Below are 22382 nucleotides of genomic sequence, written 5' to 3' on the forward strand. Positions count from 1 at the left end.
TTATTCTACTATATTCTTATATAAAAACAATGTCCCTATAGTTATTTTTTTAATCAAAGCTTTTATTTCTTCCGGGAAAATCTCCACATGAGCCCTTAAAATACTCGAATAGATGACCTCCAAATTCTCCTAAGAAGGGAAAAGTAACGTAAAAGTAGAATAAAGAGAAATAAGTCTAGGATCTACAGAATTAGTACCACCTCCAGGCGGTAACATAGCACTCACAAAGAGTATATCTTTAATAATTTTCTGATCTAAGCTTCCTTCTCGTTCATATATGTATCCTTTCTCGACTAAAAATTTTAATAATGCAATAGGTTATTAAGTTCCATAATCATCAGTAGTAGGCATATGTAGATCATCAATAAACACTACTAATTATTTACCAGGATTTTTAGGGCCAAATATTCTTCCAGAACGCTTATCTAGGGGGGGCCTCGATATTTACTTATAAGTCCTAACTAGTAGTTCTCGATGAAAAGTTTATATTTAATTTCATGAATTTTTCTACATCAAGAGAATTTATAAAATTTTAAATAATAACACTTTTCGCAGTTCCCGATTCTCCCACAAATAAGCACGGTTTCTTAGAATGAATATGTTATCCTAAAATAAATGAAAATCTTTAAGTATCTACTGTAGGTACAAGTATTTTCGAAAATTTACCGTCCGCAGGTGGTTAGTATTATTAAACTAATTTTTCCCAACTAACAAAACTCCTCGATTTTTCATAATCGAAATAATTATCATATAAGGAATTCGAAGGAAGTGCCCTACCCGAAATGTTTCTTAAGAAATCTTCGAATCTTTTTCTCGCATCGATTTTAATACAAGCTCCAAAAGACCATATTATAGAAAAAATATACATTAGTTCCACTATTTCAATTTCCTATTAAGGATCGTCCGGGTTTAGCATAGAATCGATAATCCTTGTCATTTATTCTAATAAATTTAGATGAGTTCTCGGAATAATAAAGCCTAGAGGTTGACTCTATTCCTCGTTTTCAATTCCTTCGTAAATCAAATTCACAATCGGGTCAATGTATTTTCCAAAAAGCTCCATCAAAGCTTCATGCAAAGCCTCAAATTTTACCCATTTAGTAACCCATTTATGATAAAATGGTTTATATCCAATATCTTTAGGGTCGACATACACCATACCGCATCTAGAAATAGTAGCCGGCGATGCAAACTATAGATCATATACTTCAAAAAGTAACTTACAATACCTTTCAAGTCTAATTCTATCTCCATTAATTAATGTAAGTAATTTATTATCATCCATAACAGAGTTCATATTTTCGACCCAAATAGCATCTACATCTCCATCGAATAAAATCCATCTCTATTCATCTTTGCCTTACATATGTTTTTCATTTGCAATCCTAAAAATCTTCGAAAGTAATCCATCTTTCCACTCTCTAGTTTACATGTCCATAGTTCCGTAAAGTTCATTTACAGTAATAGCTTTTGGATTTAAGCAAAAGATGGTCACATTATCTACTTTTTTTAAAATTTCGATAACCGTAGATTTCCCAGACCCAGTAGGTCCCACAACCATAGTAGTATGTCTAGTTAGCATAGTTTCGAAAAGCTGAACTACTTTATCTATTTATTTCGGAAGTTCCTTATATAGACCTAAGCTTTCCATAACATCTAAAATCCTATCTTTTTTTTCATAAGGTTTCCTCTTAATATCCATATTAGGGAACAAATCAGTAATTAATCCCATAAACAAAGGCACATCTTCAAATACAAATTTTGGCATATTCATATCTCTTAAAGCCCTCATTAGAGTTAATTCTTCAGGCATGTCCATAGCTTCTCTTTTTAACGACCCTGCCATTACTAGCACTGATTTAAGCGCTCTAAGTCCAAAATCATAATGATATTATTTGGATAATTATTCCTTAGCCAATTTATATAAAACATTCATTTTCTTAGCCAAAACTCGAGCTTCTGTAAATCCTTCAGACATAAGCATTATTTCGCATATTATATTAGTGTCAGGTACAACCATTGTCACTGGTCTGAAAAGAGCTTTTAAATTATCAGGAAGTTCGGATCTACCAGAATATCCTGGGTTCATAGTCACAAAAATACCTATAGTAGCCTTCAACTATAGTTCCTTTTTCATTAATTCCAGTGTTGTTTTCCCTTAAGAAAGCGCAGTTTAGATAGTTTTAATTTAAACTGCCACAACAGAAAGTACTGCAGGAGTAATTCTATTAAATTCATCAAAACAACCCCAGAATCCTGTTTATGCTAACCCTGATAGAATCAAACCCATTGCTTTATAATCAAGACCTTCTCCACAATTTGTTACACAGCATCTAATAGCTAATGATTTTGCCAAATCTTTCACTGTTTCAGTTTTTCCTGTACCTGCAGGACCTGCTGGAGCACCTCCTAATTTAAATGAAAGGGCAGTTGTAAGTGTCATAACGCATCTATCGGTCAATGGAGTGATTACAAGTCTACCATTTAGTCCTTAATATTCATATCCATAAGTAAATTCACCTGTACACTATCTAATTCGAATATCATTTAAATCATTTTACCAATAAAAACGCAATTATGATTCCCATTCGAATTCTCTTGCATCTAAAATAGAGTCTCTGACAAAATTAGATACTATATCTCTAGCATGAACATCGACAATAATCAAAGTATTTACTTTTTTTCTATCGAGTTCATTTAAATCAGTTCGAACTAAATCAATTAAATCATTTAAATCTTTAGTTTATTTAAGATTTTCTTATTTCATAGCATGCTAAAAATATTAATATAAGTTTAAAATATAAAAAATATATATAGAAAAATTAAAGATAAATAAATATAATAAAATTAAAAAAAAAAGTATTATATAAATTATAAATAATAATATATGAATATATATAAAAATAGATATTTATAAATATATATATATATATATATATATATATAATATTATATATATATATTTACATTTATTAAAATTTATTTTATATTTATATATATTTTTTATATAATTTTTTTTTATTTATATATATTACTTTATTTCCATCTCTTACTTTTCTAAAAACATCTTCAACCCTCCATGTCCACCATATTTATGCTCCAACAATAGCTACCATACCTAAATTTTCTAAAACCCATAATATTCTTTCTTTATTTGCATATAAAAAGGTACCTTCTTTAGTTTTTTTATGAAGAGTATCCTACATTTCTTAATCTACTTTTTTCATCCATAATTCAATTGCTCCTTCAGGTTTTTATCCTTCTCTAAATTCAAAGCTTTCTTATTCATCAGATTCCATTCCGGTTACTAGTTTTCCATTTTTAGCTAGTTTTAATTCTTTGCAATTATCAAAAAGTTTAATCATGTGTGGCTAAACTGCCGGTGCTTCCGAATTTCCTAAAATGGAAAGTAAGTCTTCATCAGAAAGAAAATAAAATCTTGGAAAAATATTTCTTTTAGTATCTAAATAATCTGAAAGTGATTTCTATCTTTTGTCCAATTCATCAGACATATTTTTCAATTCCATCAAAAGCGAATCATTTGCAACACAAGTTTTATATATATTCGGATTCTTATATGTTTAATCCATTATTTTTTTAAATTGTTTGTCGTTTTTATCGAATTTTTTCGCTTCCTCTTTCAATTAAGTCCTTATATCTTCAGATCCGATAAAAATTCCTTCTAAATACATCCATTTTTTCTATACAACAAGCCAAACTTCAATTGTTTCAGAAATTCTATTTAATGCCTTTTCCCATTTTCTTATTTCCTAAACAAAAGCCGCTACATATTTAGAACTTGCTACAGTTTATAAATTAGCCTATTAATCTTCCAAAATAAGTCTAACTTCATCTGTATTTCTTAAAACCCAGGATTTCTCTTCATGTCCTTTCTTATATTTTACCAAATTAAACTACTCTATCTTCCAAACCATATCTATTTTTTGGATTTCCTCTTCATTTTTATGTTCTTAATTAGCTTCATTTACTATCTCAGCTACTTTTTCAGGGAAATTCTATAAATTTAACGCAAAAACTTACTCTAAAGTCAAAGTTTTTATATTTCCTTCTAATTTCATCCCAGTTTCCGTCATAAGTTTATTCCAATGTCTATCTGTAATAGACCCACTTTTTAATTGTTAGATTAAAGGAATTGAATTCTTAAAATCCACAATTTTCTAAGAAAGTTTCTAAAAAATAGTATTATCATCATAAATTCTTTAAAGTTTTTTCCTTTTTTTATCATATTCTTCAGCCCCTTGCCTTAACATTTCCGCATCTATTTTAGCCCAAAGCATAATAGACCAGTCTTTTAAATCGGTTCTCAAATCTCTATATACATCATATAAAGTGGATAATTTTTTGTTTTCTTCTTCTATTTAAACTAATTCTCTAAAAGTAGAAATTGGTAAATTGAACAATTTTTCGGCTAAAACTAGTTCTTCTTTTCTTTTATTATACTCAATTACTTTTTCTTTATATCTTTGAAGACTTTCTAATCCATCATCAAGCCCACTATTGGGAGAACCAGGTCCTGTTTGTTTATATTCTTTATATAATTCAGCAAGAGTTTTTTTGAATTCCTAAACGTCGTCTTATGTGACATTAGCGAATTATTTTTTAGTTTCGGAAAGTTCTTTATCTTTTCTTTTGGCTTCTTTTACTAGTTCATTCCACTTTTATTCCAATCCGAGTGCTTCTTACATTAGTTCAGTGTCTACATTCTATTCATATTATTTTAAAGTTCTGAATTTTTCAGTCACATCGGAAATTTTGAACTCCATAATCATAGATTATCCTAAAATTTCAGAAATTTCATTCAACATTCTCTTTAATTCATCTATATGGTTAGGCTAGCATTATATTTTCTTTTAGAATTCCTCAATTTCTTTCTCTATTTCATTTAATTAATTTTCTCCAATAATCCTCATAACATTACCATGTTTATTAAGCCATTCCTATGCCAAATCTTTAAATTATTTAATAACGTTTCCAAACGAAACTGAAATAAACAAAGCATTTCTTTCTTTAGGCATTTCATCAAATTCCTAAACTAAAGTCTTATAGAACATCATTTTTCTTTCCAAATGCACTGTATGCGGTTTTTTTTCAACTAATTTATCTATATTAAGTTTTTTTTTGTGATTCCAAAGTTCTTTTCGGCGATCTTCTTCCCACATTTCGCTAAAAGAGTGAACTTTATTATACGCTTTTTTGATAAAATCTCCTATATTAAAGCAAACTTACGTAATAACATAATTTTCACTCACTTATTCATAAAAAGTATGTCTTTAAATCTTCTCATCATTAGTTCCTACTACAGGATTGCAAAAAGTACAATGTCCATCTTTCCATCTCCAGAATTATTTACTCGAATTCAAAATCTGGTTTCTTATTTTTTACAATATAGTATCTACTTCAGTACAAGGAGGATTCGTGTTTGTATTAGGATGGTCATATTCTTATTATATTTAGAATAAAGGGACAGTTTTATTTCCTGGTTATTACATTAAATTTTTAAAAGATAAAAGTGCTCTCAAAACCATTTTAATTAAAGCATTATATACTCTTCTTTCCCAATAATAATAATATTCCTTCATCTTTTTTTAATGTCTTGATGAATCCTAAAATATAGACTCTTCTATATTCTTTAAAAATTAGTCCCCAATCATATTATATTTATCCACTAAATCAGTTACCCCCTTATTCATATATTCATCAAAGTAATTCATAAATTCACTTGCTGAAGGGATATTAACTTCTCCATTTTAGGATTATTGGTTGAAATTGTAATCTTTGAAAATTTTAGCTTCTTCAATATTTTTTACGAATTCTTCTATGTGAGAAGCACTTTTTTCAACTTTCTTTTTCGTTTCTTTAAATTCGTTTATTGATTTTATACAATTGTCAATAAATTCAGGAATTCCTAAAGAGGATAAATTTAAACTTTCATGCCCTTATTCTAATTATCTTTATAGATATATTTATTTTAAATATATATATATATGTATATATATATATATTATAAATTTACTAATTTAATTTTTTTATAGGTTATTCAAGTAGTATTTTTTCAATTTCTGACAAAGAATTAACGACATCTGAATATTCATTTAACATAGAATACAATTTATCAATATAGCTATAATACTCCATTTCTTAAAGTGAAATGTTAATAATAGTTTTCGATATAGGATAACCCATTTTTTCCAAACTTTTAGCTTCTTTAATTAATACTTTGAATTCTTGCGAAAAATTTACTTCATATTTACATTCTGCTACTTTTTTTAGAATATTTTCCTTTAAAAATCCCATAGCTTTTTCCCTAATTTTATCATTCCATTCTTTGAATTTATTCTTTTAATATTAATCTATGCTCTTTGCCAAATTTTTATATTCATTTTTTATATCCTAAAAGTTCTCAACATCAAGATCATCTTCCTTAGTCAAAAATTTAATAATAGGCCTCTTAATTCTATAAAAAATACTCCTAGCCCACGCTATAGACCCTGCTACTGGCGGTTTATTCTTACTAATAACTAAAAACCCATTCCCTTTATCCAAAAGTTATTTTCCCTGTTCAAAAAGAGTTTTATTTTATTCTACTTCCTTTAAATACCTATTTAAAACATCAGTATATTTTTTCTAAAGCTAATCCTATATATCGGGTAAAGTATTAACATCTTTAAATTTCAAAAGCAGGTCAAAAGCACCTTCTGCAGATCTCAAATCTCTGAAAGTGTCATTAATAAGTACAATAGTTTTTTGTTCTATTTAATTTTTCTCAGATTTGAATTTATTATAAACTTACTACCAATTCGGATAGTTTACTTTTTAAAAGTAATTTATATTCTAATTTTAAAAGGGAACAACTAGCTTTTTTACTTCAGTAACCAAATTATCAATCCCTTCTGAATTTCCAGTCACTGCTTTTAAGTTTGGTCCAAGGAAAACTAAAAATCTTTTAATAATTTCAGTTACTTTTTCCAATTCTCCTAATACTCCGACCATATTTTCTATCCTATTATTTAAAGAAGGCACTGTAGAATCCCATCTATCTGATCCCTCTTCTTCTATTTTTGCTTTTGTTCTTTTGTAAAGATCTTTCCAAGTAACCAATATTCTTTTTCCTTAAGAAATCAAATCAATTGAATTCTATAATTATTGTTCGCATGAATGAAATTCCTCAGAAAGCTTAAATAATTCACTAATTTTTATTTCATTCTCAACTTTATCTGCTATTTCGTCAGATATTAAAGCCAATAAATTCTACATTTTGTCCTCACTTTAATAATGTCTTGAAATAATCCATATAGTCCTCAATCCAGTCATTAATGATTACAAAGTTTCCTCAACTCCAGAAAGACCTTCTTAAGCTAAAATCTTAAATTATCTTTCTAAAGTATTCAAAAACTTCACATTGTCCTTAGCTTCGTTATATAATTAAGTTAAGTCTTTAAATTAAGATTCAAAATCCATTAAAATTGTCGTATTTCCATTCTCAGTTTAGAAATACTCTATACCTATATTATATATATATATATATATATTAATATGTATAAAAAAAAAAATACTTTACCTTTATTTAACTTTTTATATTAATGGATGACTTAATTATTAATGAAGGGTGGATAATGTTGCACTTTTGGACCTTTGGAGTTCTATTTCGGCTAATGCTTGATTACTTTCAGCTTTTTATTCTTTTACTTTTTTCATTGTTTCTTTAATTGTAGCTGACCAATTTTCCTAAATTAAAATAATTTTGAAAAGAAAAATATGTATTGATATCTAAGACAATTATTTACCAATGATTGTTCATATTTTAGCATTAAGTCTACATTTTTTATTGATGTTGCGTCATCTATTTCTATTATAGGGGAAGGTAATTCAATGCTTATTGTACCAGATACTTAATAAGCAGAATGACTTATTTATTAAACAAATTTTTATAGAGTTTATTTTATCTCGTTTTGCTTAGTCTCCAAAGGCAAAAATACATTTTTTATGACACTTTATAGAGAATTTAGTATTTTAGTATTTTAGTATTTTTGCAGTTTATCTTTGTCCATATAAATATATATGTTTAATATAAAATTGTTTTCTGTCTTTTTTTTATATAAATTAATTTTTTTATATTTATTTAAATTTTTATTTTAATTTTTTTTATTTATTAGTTTCCCTATTATAAATATTTTTAAAAAAATATTTATATATAAAGAAAAAGTTATTTTTTTTCATTTTTATGAAACAGATTCTTTTAATATATTAGAAAATTTCAATTTATTTTTTTTATTTAAAAAAAAAATATTTTATTTATATATAATATTAAAAGAAAAAAAATATATAATTAATAATAAAATATATATTTCAATTAAATCAATAATTTATATAAATATAAAAAAAAGTTAAATTATATATATTATAAATATCTTTTATTCATATATATATATATATATATTTATGTATATATATATTTAGTTAAATATTTTTATTTATATATATAATTTTTAAATTATAATATATTAAAAAGATTATTCTAATATTTAAAAAATGAATTTTTTTAAATAAAAACTAAATTCTTTATAATCAGAAATTACTTAAATTTAAAATAAAGGAAAAGAAGTATTTTAGAAAATAGAGTAAAAAATTCTAAGAAAAAATAATATCACCAAAAGATTCAATATAAGCAGATTTAATATTGATAACAGGGCGCATATATTGGATGGACTTTCCATGCTAAGAGAAGATCTATAATTTATCAAACTTCCTTAACAAAAATTTTAAGTAATAATATTATATATGGAATATTTCAGAAATTAAATATGATATAACACCATTTAATAAGCAAGTAAAAAAGTAAAAAATAATATATATATATATATATATATATTTATATATATATATATATATATATATATATATATATATATATATATATTATAATTATATATTAATTATAGGTAGTTGATCATAATTGGCCTGGTTATCCTAATCCCAGTTTAGAAGATATTTTCGTTATTTGTATAAGTATTATTTCATGGTTAAATAGTGATCCATCTAACATCGCAATAATCCACTGTTAAAACACTCGAGGCAGAAGTGCTTTAATAGCAAGTTGTATCCTATGCCTAAATAAGACATTTACTCATCCTGGTGAAGCCTTGACTTTTTTTTGTAAATAAACACGTACACATGACGTAAAAATACTTTTCCCTTCATAATAATTGTACTTGAATTATTTTTCGAATGTTTTAAATTCTGTAATATTGAATTCGAAGCCTTTAAAACTAAAGAAAATTATATTTAGTGAAATTCCTTTAATTAAATTAGATTAAGGAACATCATTTAGACCTTATTTATAAGTCTTTTAAGATTCGAAAATCCTTTATAACTCTTTAAACTAAGGTAATCTTATTTCTTATTAAGAAACTGATATTTCTTTATGGTTTGATTTAGAAGGAATAGAAGTGAATTTAAATTTTTTTATTTTTTATTTAAATTATATCACATATTTATTTATTTATAGGTCTATGAGGATATATTATTTAGATGTAAATAATATGATAACAATTTAATAAGAAAGCCTGTATTTAGATTTTTAATACATACAGGATTTACACATGATAATGTTATTAGGCTTTTAAAGACTGAAATCGATTTTGCAAATAATATATATGTTTCTGATAATTTCTTTATTGATATAATTTTTGAAGAATCTTCTATTTAAATTAAAAACAAAATACTTAAATTAGAATCAATTGTAGAATAATGTAAAAGAAAAATCTAAAACAACAGAAAAGTTAATTAGAATATAAATATAGAAGAACATCAAAATCAAGAAATTTAAAACATCTTGTAAAATTAAAAATAAGTTTATGAAAATGATAATATAAAAAAATATATTATCAATGAAAACGAAATAATGATAATAAGGCATATAATGAAAATTTGATAAATAAAACTTGTAATAATGTAAAGAAATAAGAATTAGATTAAGATGAATAAGATGAATAAGATGAATAAAACAATAATAATAATCAGAAAAATCAAGAAAATTAAGAAATTATAAACAAATTAATAAATAATAGTCAAAAAGATGATGATGAACATGAAATAGATGATTATTTAGAAAGTTTAGAAAAATAAGTTTGAAAAAAATATAATATATTTATAAAATATTTAAAAATATAAATAAAAATAAATATAATTATATATAAAAAAAAATAGTTATATTAATACTAAAAAAATATATATAGAAATATATATTTAAAATATATACAAAAATATATATAAAAAAAAAAGATATTTATATAATATTATTTTTATAGATAAAAATAGTAATAATAAAAAATAAATATAAATATAAATATAAATATAAATATAAATATAAAAATAAATTTAAATATATACTTATTAATATATATTAATATATATTTTTTTTTCTATATAAATATATTTATTTTAATATATTATTTAAAAATAAATTATTAAATTAAAAAACTATAACTTTTTTTTTTTTTTTTTTATTTATTTATAAAAATTTATTTAATTTGCAAAAATTTATTTAATTTTTTAAAAAAAAATATTTATTTATAATTGATTTTTAACTTATTTAACATATCTCTTACCTATTTTATAATTTTTGTTTACTATTTTTTATTTAATTTTTAAATATATTGAAATTTTATATTCATTTTTTTTTATCTTAAAAGTATATAAATATATATACATATCAATTATATACAAATTTTTCTTTATAAAATAATAAATATAAGCATTCTTACTTAATATTTGTTATAATACCGTTTAAAAACATTTTCTGTTTGTTTTCAAATAAAAATAAAATTAATAAATAATAAATAGATATTATAAAAAATTACTTTTTAAATACAAATATTTTCTAAACTTTCGCTCATAACTAAACTTTTTAAATAATTAAAGTCGAAATCAATTTTTTAAATAATAAAATCATAAATAATTTTTTTCCTTAAAATTTTTGGAAAATAGCAAAATTCCAATCATCATTAGATTCCTAATTATTATTAAAAATAAGAGAAAAGCATCCTTTAAAAAATTTATTTTCATTTAATTGTGTATTTATCATATTGTTAATTTTTGAATTGTTGAAATTTCTAATAGCTATAATTATTTAACTATAAAAAATATTATATTGAATATTATGTATAAATTTAATAAAAAAATATAAAAAAAAAAATTAAATAATATACTAGTATATGTGTTTAATATTTTTTTATTAGTAAAATATTAAAATAAAAAATAAAAAAAAAAAAAAAAAATATGTTGAAAAGTAATAAAGTAAATATTTATATAAATATATAAAAATATATTAACTTATATATTATTAATATAAAATTTTAATATAATATTTATAATAAAAAAACTTTATTTAACAAATTTAATAAATTAAAAAAGATTTTTTATAAAATTATAAAAAAAATATATAAAAATTAAAAAATACTAATAATAAAATATATATTAAGAAAAATTTAAATTTAAAAATATTAATATATTTTTTTTGCAATATATATATTATATATATATATATTTATATATATTTATATATATTTATATTTTTTTGTTTTTATAAAAATTTACTTTCGAAATCAAACATCGGAATTTCATTATTTTAAATGTTTTTTTATTAATTTTAAATATATAAATTTATTATTATATCTTTATCTTCTTCCAATAAACTATATCCTAAATAAATCCACGTTTTTTAGAAACTTTTTTCTTTTTATTATAACAAAATTAATTAAATTTTTAAATTTTTACGATTTAAAAAATTATAAATCTAATAGTAAATTTAACTTTAATATTTTTTAGAATAAATAAAGCTTTTTTAAATATATTCTTTATTTATTTAGCTCTATTCATTATAATTACTGTTCATAGTAAAGTCTTTATGAATATATAGAATAATACTCTCTTATATATATTTATTTTCTTTAAAATTAAATGGATTTGGTATTATACTTATTGGTATATAAAATCTTAGCTTTTTAAAAAATAATAAATATTTATTTATAGTTATTTACTTCATTTTATTAATTGAAATTTTTTAAATAATCTAAAATATGAGAATTTTTGACAAAATGAAATTAAAATTTTTTTATTTCATAATTTTCAATTTAAATATTTGTTTCACTATTCGTATATTGACCATTTTTAAATTATATATGTTCTCCGTTAACAATAAAAGATAAATTACTTTCTTAAAATACACTTGAATTTATATCTTAAATTGGATATTATAATGTATATTTGGAATGATATTTTTATTTATTTTTTTATTATTATTAATCAATATAAAAAAATAATCCGTTTTGATGTTAAAAATCTAAATTTAATTTTAATGTTTTTGTTTTATTTTATTGCAATTTTTCTTTTTATTATTTTCTTTCTTTACAACATCCAAAATTCTAACCCATTTTTTTTTTTATAAAAATAAATATAAATGATTATTTAATAAATAAAAAACGTATTATAATAATAATTTTAATATACAAAATAAAATAAAATATACTAATATATAATTTTTTTTAAAAAAAATAAATTATAATATTTATTAAAAAATAAATAATTTTTATTTATTTAATAAATATATATATATATATACATATATATATTATTTTAAAAATTTAATTAATATATTTATTTATATAAATTTTATAAAATAAAATTAATATTTCTCAATATTTATATTAAATTAATTTATAATTATATTTAAAAGACTCTATATTTTTTTTTAGTATATATGTGAATATTTAAAAAGATGTTTAAATAAAATATAATATATATAATATACATATATTTTATTTTAAATGATTATTATAAAAATTATAATAATAATTATAATAATATTTAATATTATTAAAAATCTTAATAATAACATTTTATTATTTTTTATTTATTTTTAATTTTATTATATTTTTTTATTATTATTAAATAATAAATTATGTAATTATAAAACATTTAGTATATATACAATAATTTTTCATTATATTATATTTTTTCATAATTTTACTAATTTTTAATATAATGATAATAATATAAATAATATAATATAATAAAAATAAAATAAATATAATCTTTTATTTATTTTTAAAAATTTAAATATTTATCATTTTAAAAAATATTATAAATCCTTTTGAAAATTTAAATTTTTCATTACATATTACATGGATTAATTAACTTAAACTAATTCAATAGATGATATTTTACATAAGTAAGTATCCAAGCAAAAATCAAACTTTTTCTAAATACAAATATATAGTAAAAAAAATTATTTAAAACTAAAATAATTTTAAATTTAGAAATATGATTAAAAGAACACAATAAATATTATATTTATAAAAATTAATTAAAAACATAAAAAATAATAATCTAATAAAAATAAAATTAAAATAAATGATATAATGCGAATAATAAACAAAATTTAATAAGGATTAAAAATAACAAATAAAAAAAAAAAATATAAGATATACATGATAATAAAAATTCCTATAAAAAAAATATTAAATACTTTAAAAAATTAAAAAATATAACTGAATAAAAAAATTATTTATGTAAAATACTAAATTAAAAAATATATAAAGTAAAAAAAAATTAATGGAAATAAAAATAAAAAATAACATAAATAAAATTATTAAAAATAACTTAAATTTAAAAGAAATAAAAGTTTAAGAAGTTGAAAAAAGTGAATAATAAAAAATATTATAATAAAAAATTGATAATATAAAAAAATAAATAATAAATAAAAAAAAAAATATAACATTTGAAAAATATAAAAATAATAATTAATAATTATATAAATATATTAAATATATATAAATATATATATATATTTTTATATATATTTATAAATAAAAAAATATAATAATTATTAGTATTTTATATTTCTATGTTTATTAAAGACATTTAAAAGAGAAATAAATTAAATTAATATATTTAAATTATTAAAAATAAAAATTTTTATTAATATTTTTTTTAAATTAATTGAAAAATAATTTTATAAATATATATTTAAAATATAAAATAATAATTATTTATATTAAAAAAATAAATTAAATTAAAAATGGGTGCTGATCCTAGATAAACAAGTAAACAAATAGAAGTTCTTTTTCTTGCTGTCGCAGTAAAATTAAAAAAATATATAAATTTATTTATTAAATTAATACTGATTTTTTTTACAAGTGGATAAGTTCTATGTGTTGTTTAATTAGAACAGATTTCAATTTTGCATTTTCTCTTTTTGGTTATTATTTATGGATTTCAAGAGATGATAAAGCAAATTCAATGATGGTTTAAAAAAATATTAATTAATAATTTTATATATAAAAAAGTTAATATTTTAAATTTAAAATATTTAAATATTTTAATATAAATAGTTAATAATAATGAATGCAGTTTTAATTCTTGTTGATATTATCTGGCTTTTAGCTGTAAGTAGTGTATGGACTACACAAACAAATAATGATGCATGGAATAGTTTACGTGGATTACATATATTTGCACTTATTTTTTCTGTTGTAAATGTTATAATAAAGGTATTTATCAAAATATAAATAACTATTATATTTATATTTTTTTTATTTAAATAATTCTTAAAATTTTTTCAAGATCATTATAACTATACTTATTAATAGTTACAGAAGCACATAAAGTTATTATTTTTTATTTTTAAATATAATTTTTTATATTAAGATAATGATTATGTTAGTAATATATAAGGATAAAACCCTTAACTCGGAGGATATTCGATTGTATAACATTGAAAATAAATAAATAAAAATTATGTATTAATAACATAAATACATATAAATTATAAAATATTAAATAAATTAAATTAAATTAAATTAAATTAAATTAAATTAAATTAAATTAAATTAAATAAAATTAAAAAAAAAATATATATAAAATGAAGAAAAATTAATATCACATTATATTTATTTTCAATATTAATTTATTTAAAATTAAAATATATAATAATAATATATCAAATAATAAAAATAATGAATATATATATTTAATAAATTAATTTTCTTATATTTAAATTATTATAAATTACATTATTATTATTATTAAAAAAAAAAATATTTTATCATTATAAATTATAAAAAGTTTTATTTATTTTCATTTAACATATTTAAATAAATATATAATATATTATAAATAAAATAAAAAAAATTATTTCATAAAACTAATTTTATCTTTTTAAAATATGCCATTAAACCATTTTCAAATTTAAACTAATTACATTATAATAAAATTTGTTAAATTTCATTTTAAATATTATTCATGTTCATTTAAGAAAAATAAAATTTAACATAACTTAAAAAAAATATAATCTTATGTTGAATTAAAATAATCTTTTTTGAATGATTTTTAAAAAACATTAAACCTATAAAAAATTATTAGTAATTATTAAATATATATATAAATATAAATTTAAATGTACAATTAAATATAAGTAAATATATATAAATAAATATATGTAAATGTATGAATATAAAAATATATATTATATTTATATATTTATATATTTATATATTTATATATTTATTACTTTTATGTAAAATATCATATAATCTAAATAGACATTCTAAAATATAAAATTTGTTTGAATATATTTTTTATAAATCATCTAATACAATATTATAAAAACTTAATATATTTTTATCTGAAAATTCTATACTTTTTTAAAAAACTGAACATAAGCAATTCTCTCCACTTCCGAATTATTTCTTGTTTTCATTATTAAAATTTTCACAGCATTGAAACATAAATTTTACACATTCCTCAATATTATTATCTTCTATTTCTCCATTAAAGTACCTTAACATTAATACTTCACAACTTATAATATTTAAAAGTTGATAAATTAATTCTTAATTTACATTTTTATGGCATATTTTATTAAATGTAGGTATATTTTATATTTTTTTACTAATACCTTTCCTATAACTTATTAAATCTTCTTTATAATTATCTTCTACTTCCTCATCTTCATCTTCATCTTTATCAATTTAAACTTCATCATAGTCTACTTCTTGTATAAAATAAGACGTGTTTCCGCAATCTTCGAATTCCCACCAAGGCTTCCATGCTAAAATATGTTCATTAATTTTTTGTTAATCTTTCACAAACTAAAAGAATTCTTTTTATTCCTCAAAAGTTAACATATTGACCTCTAAACAATTTTGTTCAACTTTCTCATATAAGAAATCTATTCTTTCTTATAATTTTTTATTTTCCTACAGTGAAATATATTCAGAATCTTCTTATATTTACTATTGGTATTATTTTAGAATTTTTAGCATTTTCCTTTATTCTTATTCAGTGCTTTTTTTAGATTAAAGCTCTTCTTTTACATTTTATTCATTAAATTTTTCTACACAATCATTATTATGAGTTTTATAACAGTTTAAATTACAATAGAATATTTTGCATTTTGGACAAATATATTTCTTTGAATTTTTATTACAAATAGGACAATTTTCCTATTCTATTGTTTATTTTTATTTTTATCGAAGTTTTTGGAAGTATTTTTCATCTTTTTCCAAAAGTTCTGAAATTAAAGTTATTTTTTTATTTTCTTATTCTTTTTTCTCAGGATTTTATTATAAAATTATCATATTTATTTTTTATAATATTTGTTTTTATATTAAAAAAAAAGATTTGTAATTTTATAAAAAAAAATGTTTAATTTTAAATATATCAAAAGTTATATATGATTCAATTTTATTAATTATTATTAATCTAAAACTACGAAAAATAAAGAAAAATATCTTCCAAAGATGTCAATTTAATCGAAAAATCCAAAATAATTCCTCCCAAAACCAACTAATTATACAAAACTTAAAAAATCTTTGAAAACCTAACTAAATTTTATTTAATTTAAAAATTCAAGCAAAAGACTTCTCCTTCTACTCCAAAAATACTCTCTTCGAAATCTTACAAAATTTTAACATTCTCATCTCCAAAAAGCTCAAAAATCATTTTTTTTACAAACTAAACATTTTATTATTACCCGAAATTCATTTTTACGCCTATCTTTTATCCATTTCCGAATCTATCCCTAAGTTCTTTCAAAGACCCAAAGCACACAAACTACCCATTGACTTAAATAGCAATCCTTCCGCATAAAACTTCTGCTTCTTAAAGACTATGAGTGGTTAAAACAGCCGACTTTTCCCCTAGATTTTCTCTTAAAATGTCCCAAAAAACTCTTTTAGCAACCGGATCCATCCCACAACTTGGTTCATCAAAAAAAAGCAATTTTTTATTCCCTAAAATAGCACAACAGACACTTAATTTTCTTTTATTTCCGCCCGAAAGTACTCCTGCCTTTATGTTTTCAAAATTTTCTAAGCTCATTTTTTTAATAAAATTTTAAATTATTTTTTCTAAAGCTTTTCCCTAAAACCCATTTATTCTCCCATAAATTTCCAAATGTTCTTTAACAGTTAAAAATTCCCAAAAGCAATCTTCCTAACTACAAATGCCTCCAATAGGCTCTTCTCCGATTTTTTCTATGTTTTTTCCCTCTAATTCTATATTTCCTGCACTAAGACTATCATTTCCAGTGATTAATTTAAATGTACTAGATTTTCCGGCACCATTAGGTCCCAAAAGACCAAAAATTTCCCCTTTTTAAACACCAAAACTATTTCCTTTTACCGCATGGAAACCATTTGGATATTTTTTATGTATTTAAAAAGCTTTTATAGTATCCTAGTTTTCATATTTTTTTATTCTTTTGGTTTCTTTAATTATTTCTGGTTCTTACATATTATCATTATTTAAATTTAAATTGTTTTTTACAGTTTTTTTATTTCTTATTTTGGATATTTTTTTAAGGGAAATTTTATAAATGAAAAAGACATAGAAAAAAGATTAAAAAAAAAAAAAAAAAACTTATTTTTTCCATTCAAAATTTTAAAGGTTTTCTAAAGCTTTTTACAACATCAAAAAAGGACTGAAAAAAACACACAAAATTTCTAAAAAAGCATTTACTTTTTTAAAATCTTCCTTTGTAATCTACAAAATAACCCAAGGAATACTATAACAAATAAAAAACGAATAAATAGGAAAAGATTTAAAAGCTTAAGAACTTTTCGAAAATAAAAAACTGCATAAATACGAAAAAAGGATTAATGAAATTCCAAAAACACATAATATTACACTCAATTTCCCTAATTATTCTTCTAAAAAGTCTATTTAGTAAACATAGAGGCTATATATAAATATAACGAGGGTTAATAAATACGAAAAATAGTCAACTATAAAGGTTCCAAGCCAATAAGTGCTTATTTTTATACCATTACTTCTCAAAATGTACATAATTTATAATTCTTCTTCTAAAACAGGTGTATTTATATAAATAGAAGTATTCATAGAATAAGCTTAGACAATAAATATGGTCAAAAAATACATTTTTAAAGGAAATAAATACTCTTTACTTATATCTTAATCTAAATTTAAAATTTCTTATAAATTCGTGAGTATATTTTTAGATAAATAGACACCAAAAAAATTAAATAAAATAGGTAATATTAACATTAAAATAGCAGTCCAATTTCTATATGTAACTAAAAATTATCTTTTTGCAAAAGCAATCATTTATTATAAAAATTGGTTTTTTTTGTAAATTTAATTTTAAAAAAATTAAATATCTTCTATTTAATTATTAATATATTATTCTTATGTTATATTTTTTTATCCTATTTAAATAAACGCATCTTCTAAAGAATTCATTTCTATAGAAATCTTTAAATTAAATAATATTTATATATATAAATAATGCTTTCATATATATATTTAAATGTTATTTACAGAAAGTAATTCTTTTTTTTATAAATCATCCAATAAACTAGAAAATTTTTCTAATTATTTAAAAGGGAGAACAAATTTTAACTAAAAGTTTGCACATTGAAAATTTCTATAACTTCCGTTTATTTCCTTTAATATTTTTTAAGAAATAATATCTTTTTCTTTTTCCCATATACATTTATTTTCTTCAAAGTTTTAACATTCAATACTTAAATGATATCCAACTCCAAAAGTCTCTTTTATAAATTCAGAAGTTCCCATAACTAAAAGTTTTCCATTTTCTAAAATAGCGATTCTCTACGCTAATTTTTCAGCTTCTTCTAGATAATGTGTAGTTAATACGATACATTTTTTCTCTTCTTTTTTTATATTTTCTAATATATTCCATATTTCTTAACGTGATACAGCATCCATTCCTTTTAATATAGATTTTTTAGACAAAAATTAATATAATTACCTGAAGTAGGTTCATCTAAAAAAATTAATTTTGAACCTCCAATTAAAGCATTAGCTAATGATACTTTTCTTTTATTTCCACCGCTTAAATGTTTAGTTAATTTATTCATTTCTTAAAAGATTCCAACATCTTTACCAATTCTCTCGATTTCTTTATATAAAATATTTCTTGGAATCCCTTTAATGTTACCAGTATATTCTAATTGTTCAAATACATTTAAATCTTCATATAAAATATCTTTTTAACTACAAAACCCAATATTTTATCTAATTTCATCAATGTTTTCTTCCAATTCCTTTCCAAATATTTAAATATTTCCACCAGTTTTTTATAATAAACCTGTCAAAACTGAAATTGTAGTTGTTTTTCCTGCACCATTATGTCCTAATAAACTAAAAAAAATATAATTAAATAAAAAAATTATTATAAAAATAAATACATATAAATATATATATATATATATATATAAAATATATATTTATTTATTTATATATTTATATATTTATATATTTTTATAGTTATAAACCAAAAAATCTCATTTTCATATAAATTTAAATAAATATTATCTAATGCTTTAAATTTTCCATATTTTTTATTTAAATTTTAAATTTTGCAAATTAAATTTCCATTTTATATATGTTTTTCATGGAATTAAGCACTACTTTTATCTATAAAATATTTATTTTTTTCATTTTTGTTTTCTTGCATTTTATTAAAATTTTTTTCTAAATTTATAAAATTTGGATCATAATTGTCTCCTTTTTTCATTTCTACTAGAAAAAATTCATTTTCAATTTAATTATTTTCGTTATTATTCTCATTTTTTTATTATTTCCTAAAATATTTCTTTATTAAAAAAAAAGCACTTTTCTAAACACCGTATTCACCAGGCAGTACTTCATTTAAATAAAAATAAAAACCTAAATACAAAAAACAATCAAATACCAACATCGACGCTGCCATATTTTAATTATACTAATTATCCTTTTGAATAAAACAAAAAGAAATAGCTGTTTAAGGTATTAAAAGCACCCCAAAATATGTCCAAAACGATATATTTTCAACATATCCAGCATAGAAATATACTAAACTTCCCAAAGTTATAATAAAAGTTCCTATTTCCCCCGCAATTTTTCCTGAATTAAAAAATACGCTCAAAAAAAACGTCTAATGTACACAACAAACTAAATAGATTCCAAAAAGAAAACACATCCAAAGGAAAGAATTTTCTTAAGAAAACTCTTCTTAAAAATATACCGAAATAAGTACTATAACCCCTACAAAAGCCACTTTGAAATAAGAATATAAAATCCAGCCAAGAAAATACGAAAAGCTACTCATTCCCATAATTTTCTGGCTTTCTTTTTATTTCTCTTCCTTTTCCTATACAAAAGTTATCAAATTTCGTCTTGTAAAACCAGCTATACTAGAAGGGAGGTATATAGGCAATAAAGAATTTGAAATTTATCGAAAATATGAATTATTAATTAAATCTTCTGGCTTTTTTTAACCTTTATATTATATATATATATATATATATATATATATATATATATATATATATATAATTATAAAAAATTATATATATAATATTTTTATATATTAGTACATATCCATATATATTTATAAAAATAACTTATAAATAATATATTATATTTTTATTTTATAATTGAAAAAGTTATTTCTTTAATAAATAAAGATATTTTTATTTATTTTTATAAATAAAAATTGTATTTTTTTATTTTTTTCTCAAATTTAAAAGAAATTATTTTTTCTACATTTTATTATTTAATTGTTAATGAAAATATTTTATTTTTCTCCTTATAAGTATTTTTATTATATTATAATATTTAAATGATGTTTTTTTATTTTTAAAAAAAAAATATTTATATATATTTAATTCTTATTTATACCTGAACTTGCTATTATTATTAATGCAGAAATAAATGGAACTAGAAGTTCACTAAATAATTCTGATTTATTTCTTATTTATAAAATTAAATTCTTTTTAATAATTGCTTTAGTTTATTACCAAATTAATTATTTAATAATCATTTTTTTTACTTTTTTCTTTTTTTAAAATTAAAAAATAACAAAATATAAATATATATATTTAATCATAAATAAATAAATATGTTTATGCATATAAATTATAATAAATATTCTTTAATATTTTTTTTTTTTTTTCATTATCTTCTATCTAACAAATATTACATAAAAGGAATGCCTATTGGAACTTAATTCATATATTAAATATAATTTTCTCCAAAGAAATTAACCAAAATAATTTCTTCATAATCAATTCTATCTAAAAAAAACTTATATAACACCACCATATATGCCAATAAACAAATCGGATTTCCTAAAACTACCTATTACCCTATAGAATACAAAAAAAACCTAAATAACTTGGATGCCTAACAATAGAATAAATTCCATGTGTAACTAATACATGATTATTTGATTTCTATGTTTAAATTATATGATGAAAATTATTTTTTGCAATAATAAAAGCACCTATTCTAAAAAAATGTCCTAACAAACATATAATACTTCCAAAAATAATTAAATGTATATTATCCTAATTTATTATTTTTATATATATGAATTTTTATGTAAAATTTTTTTACATGTAAAAAAATTTAAAAATATTATGTCCCTAAAAAATATTCAAATAAAGCACAAAAAATAGCTATATTATATGAAAATGAATGATTTATTAAAAAACTTCCCCACTTTAATTCTTTTGGATGGCAAAAAAGTACAAATAAAAATTCTCCATAATGAAATATCATAGCTTGTAATAAATAAATATATATTGAATATATGTGACCTTATACTAACTCATATATTGATATGAATGTTATTATTCCAAAAATATATGATTATAAGAAGTATTTAAAATATTAAATAAATGATTATAATTAAGAAATCTAAAATTTATTTATAGAATTTTTTATATATATATATATAAATAATTATATATACAGATATATATATATATATATATATATATTTTACTTTTTTTTTAAATATTAAATATATTAAGATAAATATTATTGTGCTTTAA

General features: G+C 20.0%; 3 protein-coding genes across 3 annotated transcripts, besides 50 other annotated features; 1 reads left to right on the forward strand and 2 right to left on the reverse strand. All coding sequences in view use genetic code 6, as the record gives it.

Annotated features, from left to right (window-relative positions):
* Nucleotides 1-361: 361 nt before the first annotated feature.
* Nucleotides 362-8069, reverse strand: IMG5_022490 (hypothetical protein; the record flags this gene model as incomplete). Its single annotated transcript, XM_004039406.1, has 5 exons — nucleotides 362-2773; nucleotides 3036-5970; nucleotides 6035-7523; nucleotides 7611-7746; nucleotides 7806-8069. 5 exons carry the CDS (start codon nucleotides 8067-8069, stop codon nucleotides 362-364), a joined length of 7236 nt encoding a protein of 2411 aa, XP_004039454.1.
* Nucleotides 2864-2963: a microsatellite.
* Nucleotides 2908-3033: a microsatellite.
* Nucleotides 2950-3040: a microsatellite.
* Nucleotides 5994-6027: a microsatellite.
* Nucleotides 8023-8049: a microsatellite.
* Nucleotides 8070-8411: 342 nt separating the features above from the next.
* Nucleotides 8412-8503: a microsatellite.
* Nucleotides 8439-8474: a microsatellite.
* Nucleotides 8446-8508: a microsatellite.
* Nucleotides 8448-8503: a microsatellite.
* A 358-nt stretch (nucleotides 8509-8866) lies between the features above and the next one.
* Nucleotides 8867-8951: a microsatellite.
* Nucleotides 8952-9993: 1042 nt separating this feature from the next.
* Nucleotides 9994-10023: a microsatellite.
* Nucleotides 10024-10184: 161 nt separating this feature from the next.
* Nucleotides 10185-10247: a microsatellite.
* Nucleotides 10194-10255: a microsatellite.
* Nucleotides 10242-10297: a microsatellite.
* Nucleotides 10244-10291: a microsatellite.
* Nucleotides 10244-10295: a microsatellite.
* A 53-nt stretch (nucleotides 10298-10350) lies between the features above and the next one.
* Nucleotides 10351-10407: a microsatellite.
* An 11-nt stretch (nucleotides 10408-10418) lies between these two features.
* Nucleotides 10419-10472: a microsatellite.
* A 50-nt stretch (nucleotides 10473-10522) lies between these two features.
* Nucleotides 10523-10571: a microsatellite.
* A 353-nt stretch (nucleotides 10572-10924) lies between these two features.
* Nucleotides 10925-10984: a microsatellite.
* A 283-nt stretch (nucleotides 10985-11267) lies between these two features.
* Nucleotides 11268-11299: a microsatellite.
* Nucleotides 11300-11541: 242 nt separating this feature from the next.
* Nucleotides 11542-11592: a microsatellite.
* A 1256-nt stretch (nucleotides 11593-12848) lies between these two features.
* Nucleotides 12849-12884: a microsatellite.
* A 30-nt stretch (nucleotides 12885-12914) lies between these two features.
* Nucleotides 12915-12965: a microsatellite.
* Nucleotides 12915-12968: a microsatellite.
* Nucleotides 12919-12966: a microsatellite.
* Nucleotides 12969-13055: 87 nt separating the features above from the next.
* Nucleotides 13056-13112: a microsatellite.
* A 602-nt stretch (nucleotides 13113-13714) lies between these two features.
* Nucleotides 13715-13765: a microsatellite.
* Nucleotides 13715-13784: a microsatellite.
* Nucleotides 13724-13783: a microsatellite.
* Nucleotides 13742-13820: a microsatellite.
* Nucleotides 13754-13792: a microsatellite.
* Nucleotides 13821-13828: 8 nt separating the features above from the next.
* Nucleotides 13829-13868: a microsatellite.
* Nucleotides 13829-13885: a microsatellite.
* Nucleotides 13886-13965: 80 nt separating this feature from the next.
* Nucleotides 13966-14074: a microsatellite.
* A 24-nt stretch (nucleotides 14075-14098) lies between these two features.
* On the forward strand, nucleotides 14099-14798 carry IMG5_022500 (hypothetical protein; the record flags this gene model as incomplete). The annotated part of the gene is made up of 5 exons (XM_004039407.1): nucleotides 14099-14158; nucleotides 14218-14325; nucleotides 14412-14570; nucleotides 14644-14686; nucleotides 14728-14798. The coding sequence occupies 5 exons, from the start codon at nucleotides 14099-14101 to the stop codon at nucleotides 14796-14798; spliced, it is 441 nt and encodes a 146-aa protein (XP_004039455.1).
* Nucleotides 14333-14420: a microsatellite.
* Nucleotides 14343-14419: a microsatellite.
* A 56-nt stretch (nucleotides 14799-14854) lies between the features above and the next one.
* Nucleotides 14855-14924: a microsatellite.
* Nucleotides 14907-14959: a microsatellite.
* A 489-nt stretch (nucleotides 14960-15448) lies between these two features.
* Nucleotides 15449-15516: a microsatellite.
* Nucleotides 15449-15541: a microsatellite.
* Nucleotides 15488-15523: a microsatellite.
* Nucleotides 15542-15545: 4 nt separating the features above from the next.
* Nucleotides 15546-15586: a microsatellite.
* Nucleotides 15587-16690: 1104 nt separating this feature from the next.
* Nucleotides 16691-16734: a microsatellite.
* A 24-nt stretch (nucleotides 16735-16758) lies between these two features.
* Nucleotides 16759-20275, reverse strand: IMG5_022510 (hypothetical protein; the record flags this gene model as incomplete). Its single annotated transcript, XM_004039408.1, has 5 exons — nucleotides 16759-18792; nucleotides 18859-19271; nucleotides 19313-19704; nucleotides 19839-20037; nucleotides 20179-20275. The coding sequence occupies 5 exons, from the start codon at nucleotides 20273-20275 to the stop codon at nucleotides 16759-16761; spliced, it is 3135 nt and encodes a 1044-aa protein (XP_004039456.1).
* Nucleotides 18801-18842: a microsatellite.
* Nucleotides 19744-19790: a microsatellite.
* Nucleotides 19752-19822: a microsatellite.
* Nucleotides 19759-19835: a microsatellite.
* A 551-nt stretch (nucleotides 20276-20826) lies between the features above and the next one.
* Nucleotides 20827-20915: a microsatellite.
* Nucleotides 20916-22269: 1354 nt separating this feature from the next.
* Nucleotides 22270-22328: a microsatellite.
* Nucleotides 22329-22382: the final 54 nt, after the last annotated feature.

Source organism: Ichthyophthirius multifiliis (genome assembly GCF_000220395.1).
Source record: "Ichthyophthirius multifiliis unplaced genomic scaffold scaff_1120509249681, whole genome shotgun sequence".
Lineage (NCBI taxonomy): Eukaryota > Ciliophora > Oligohymenophorea > Hymenostomatida > Ichthyophthirius > Ichthyophthirius multifiliis.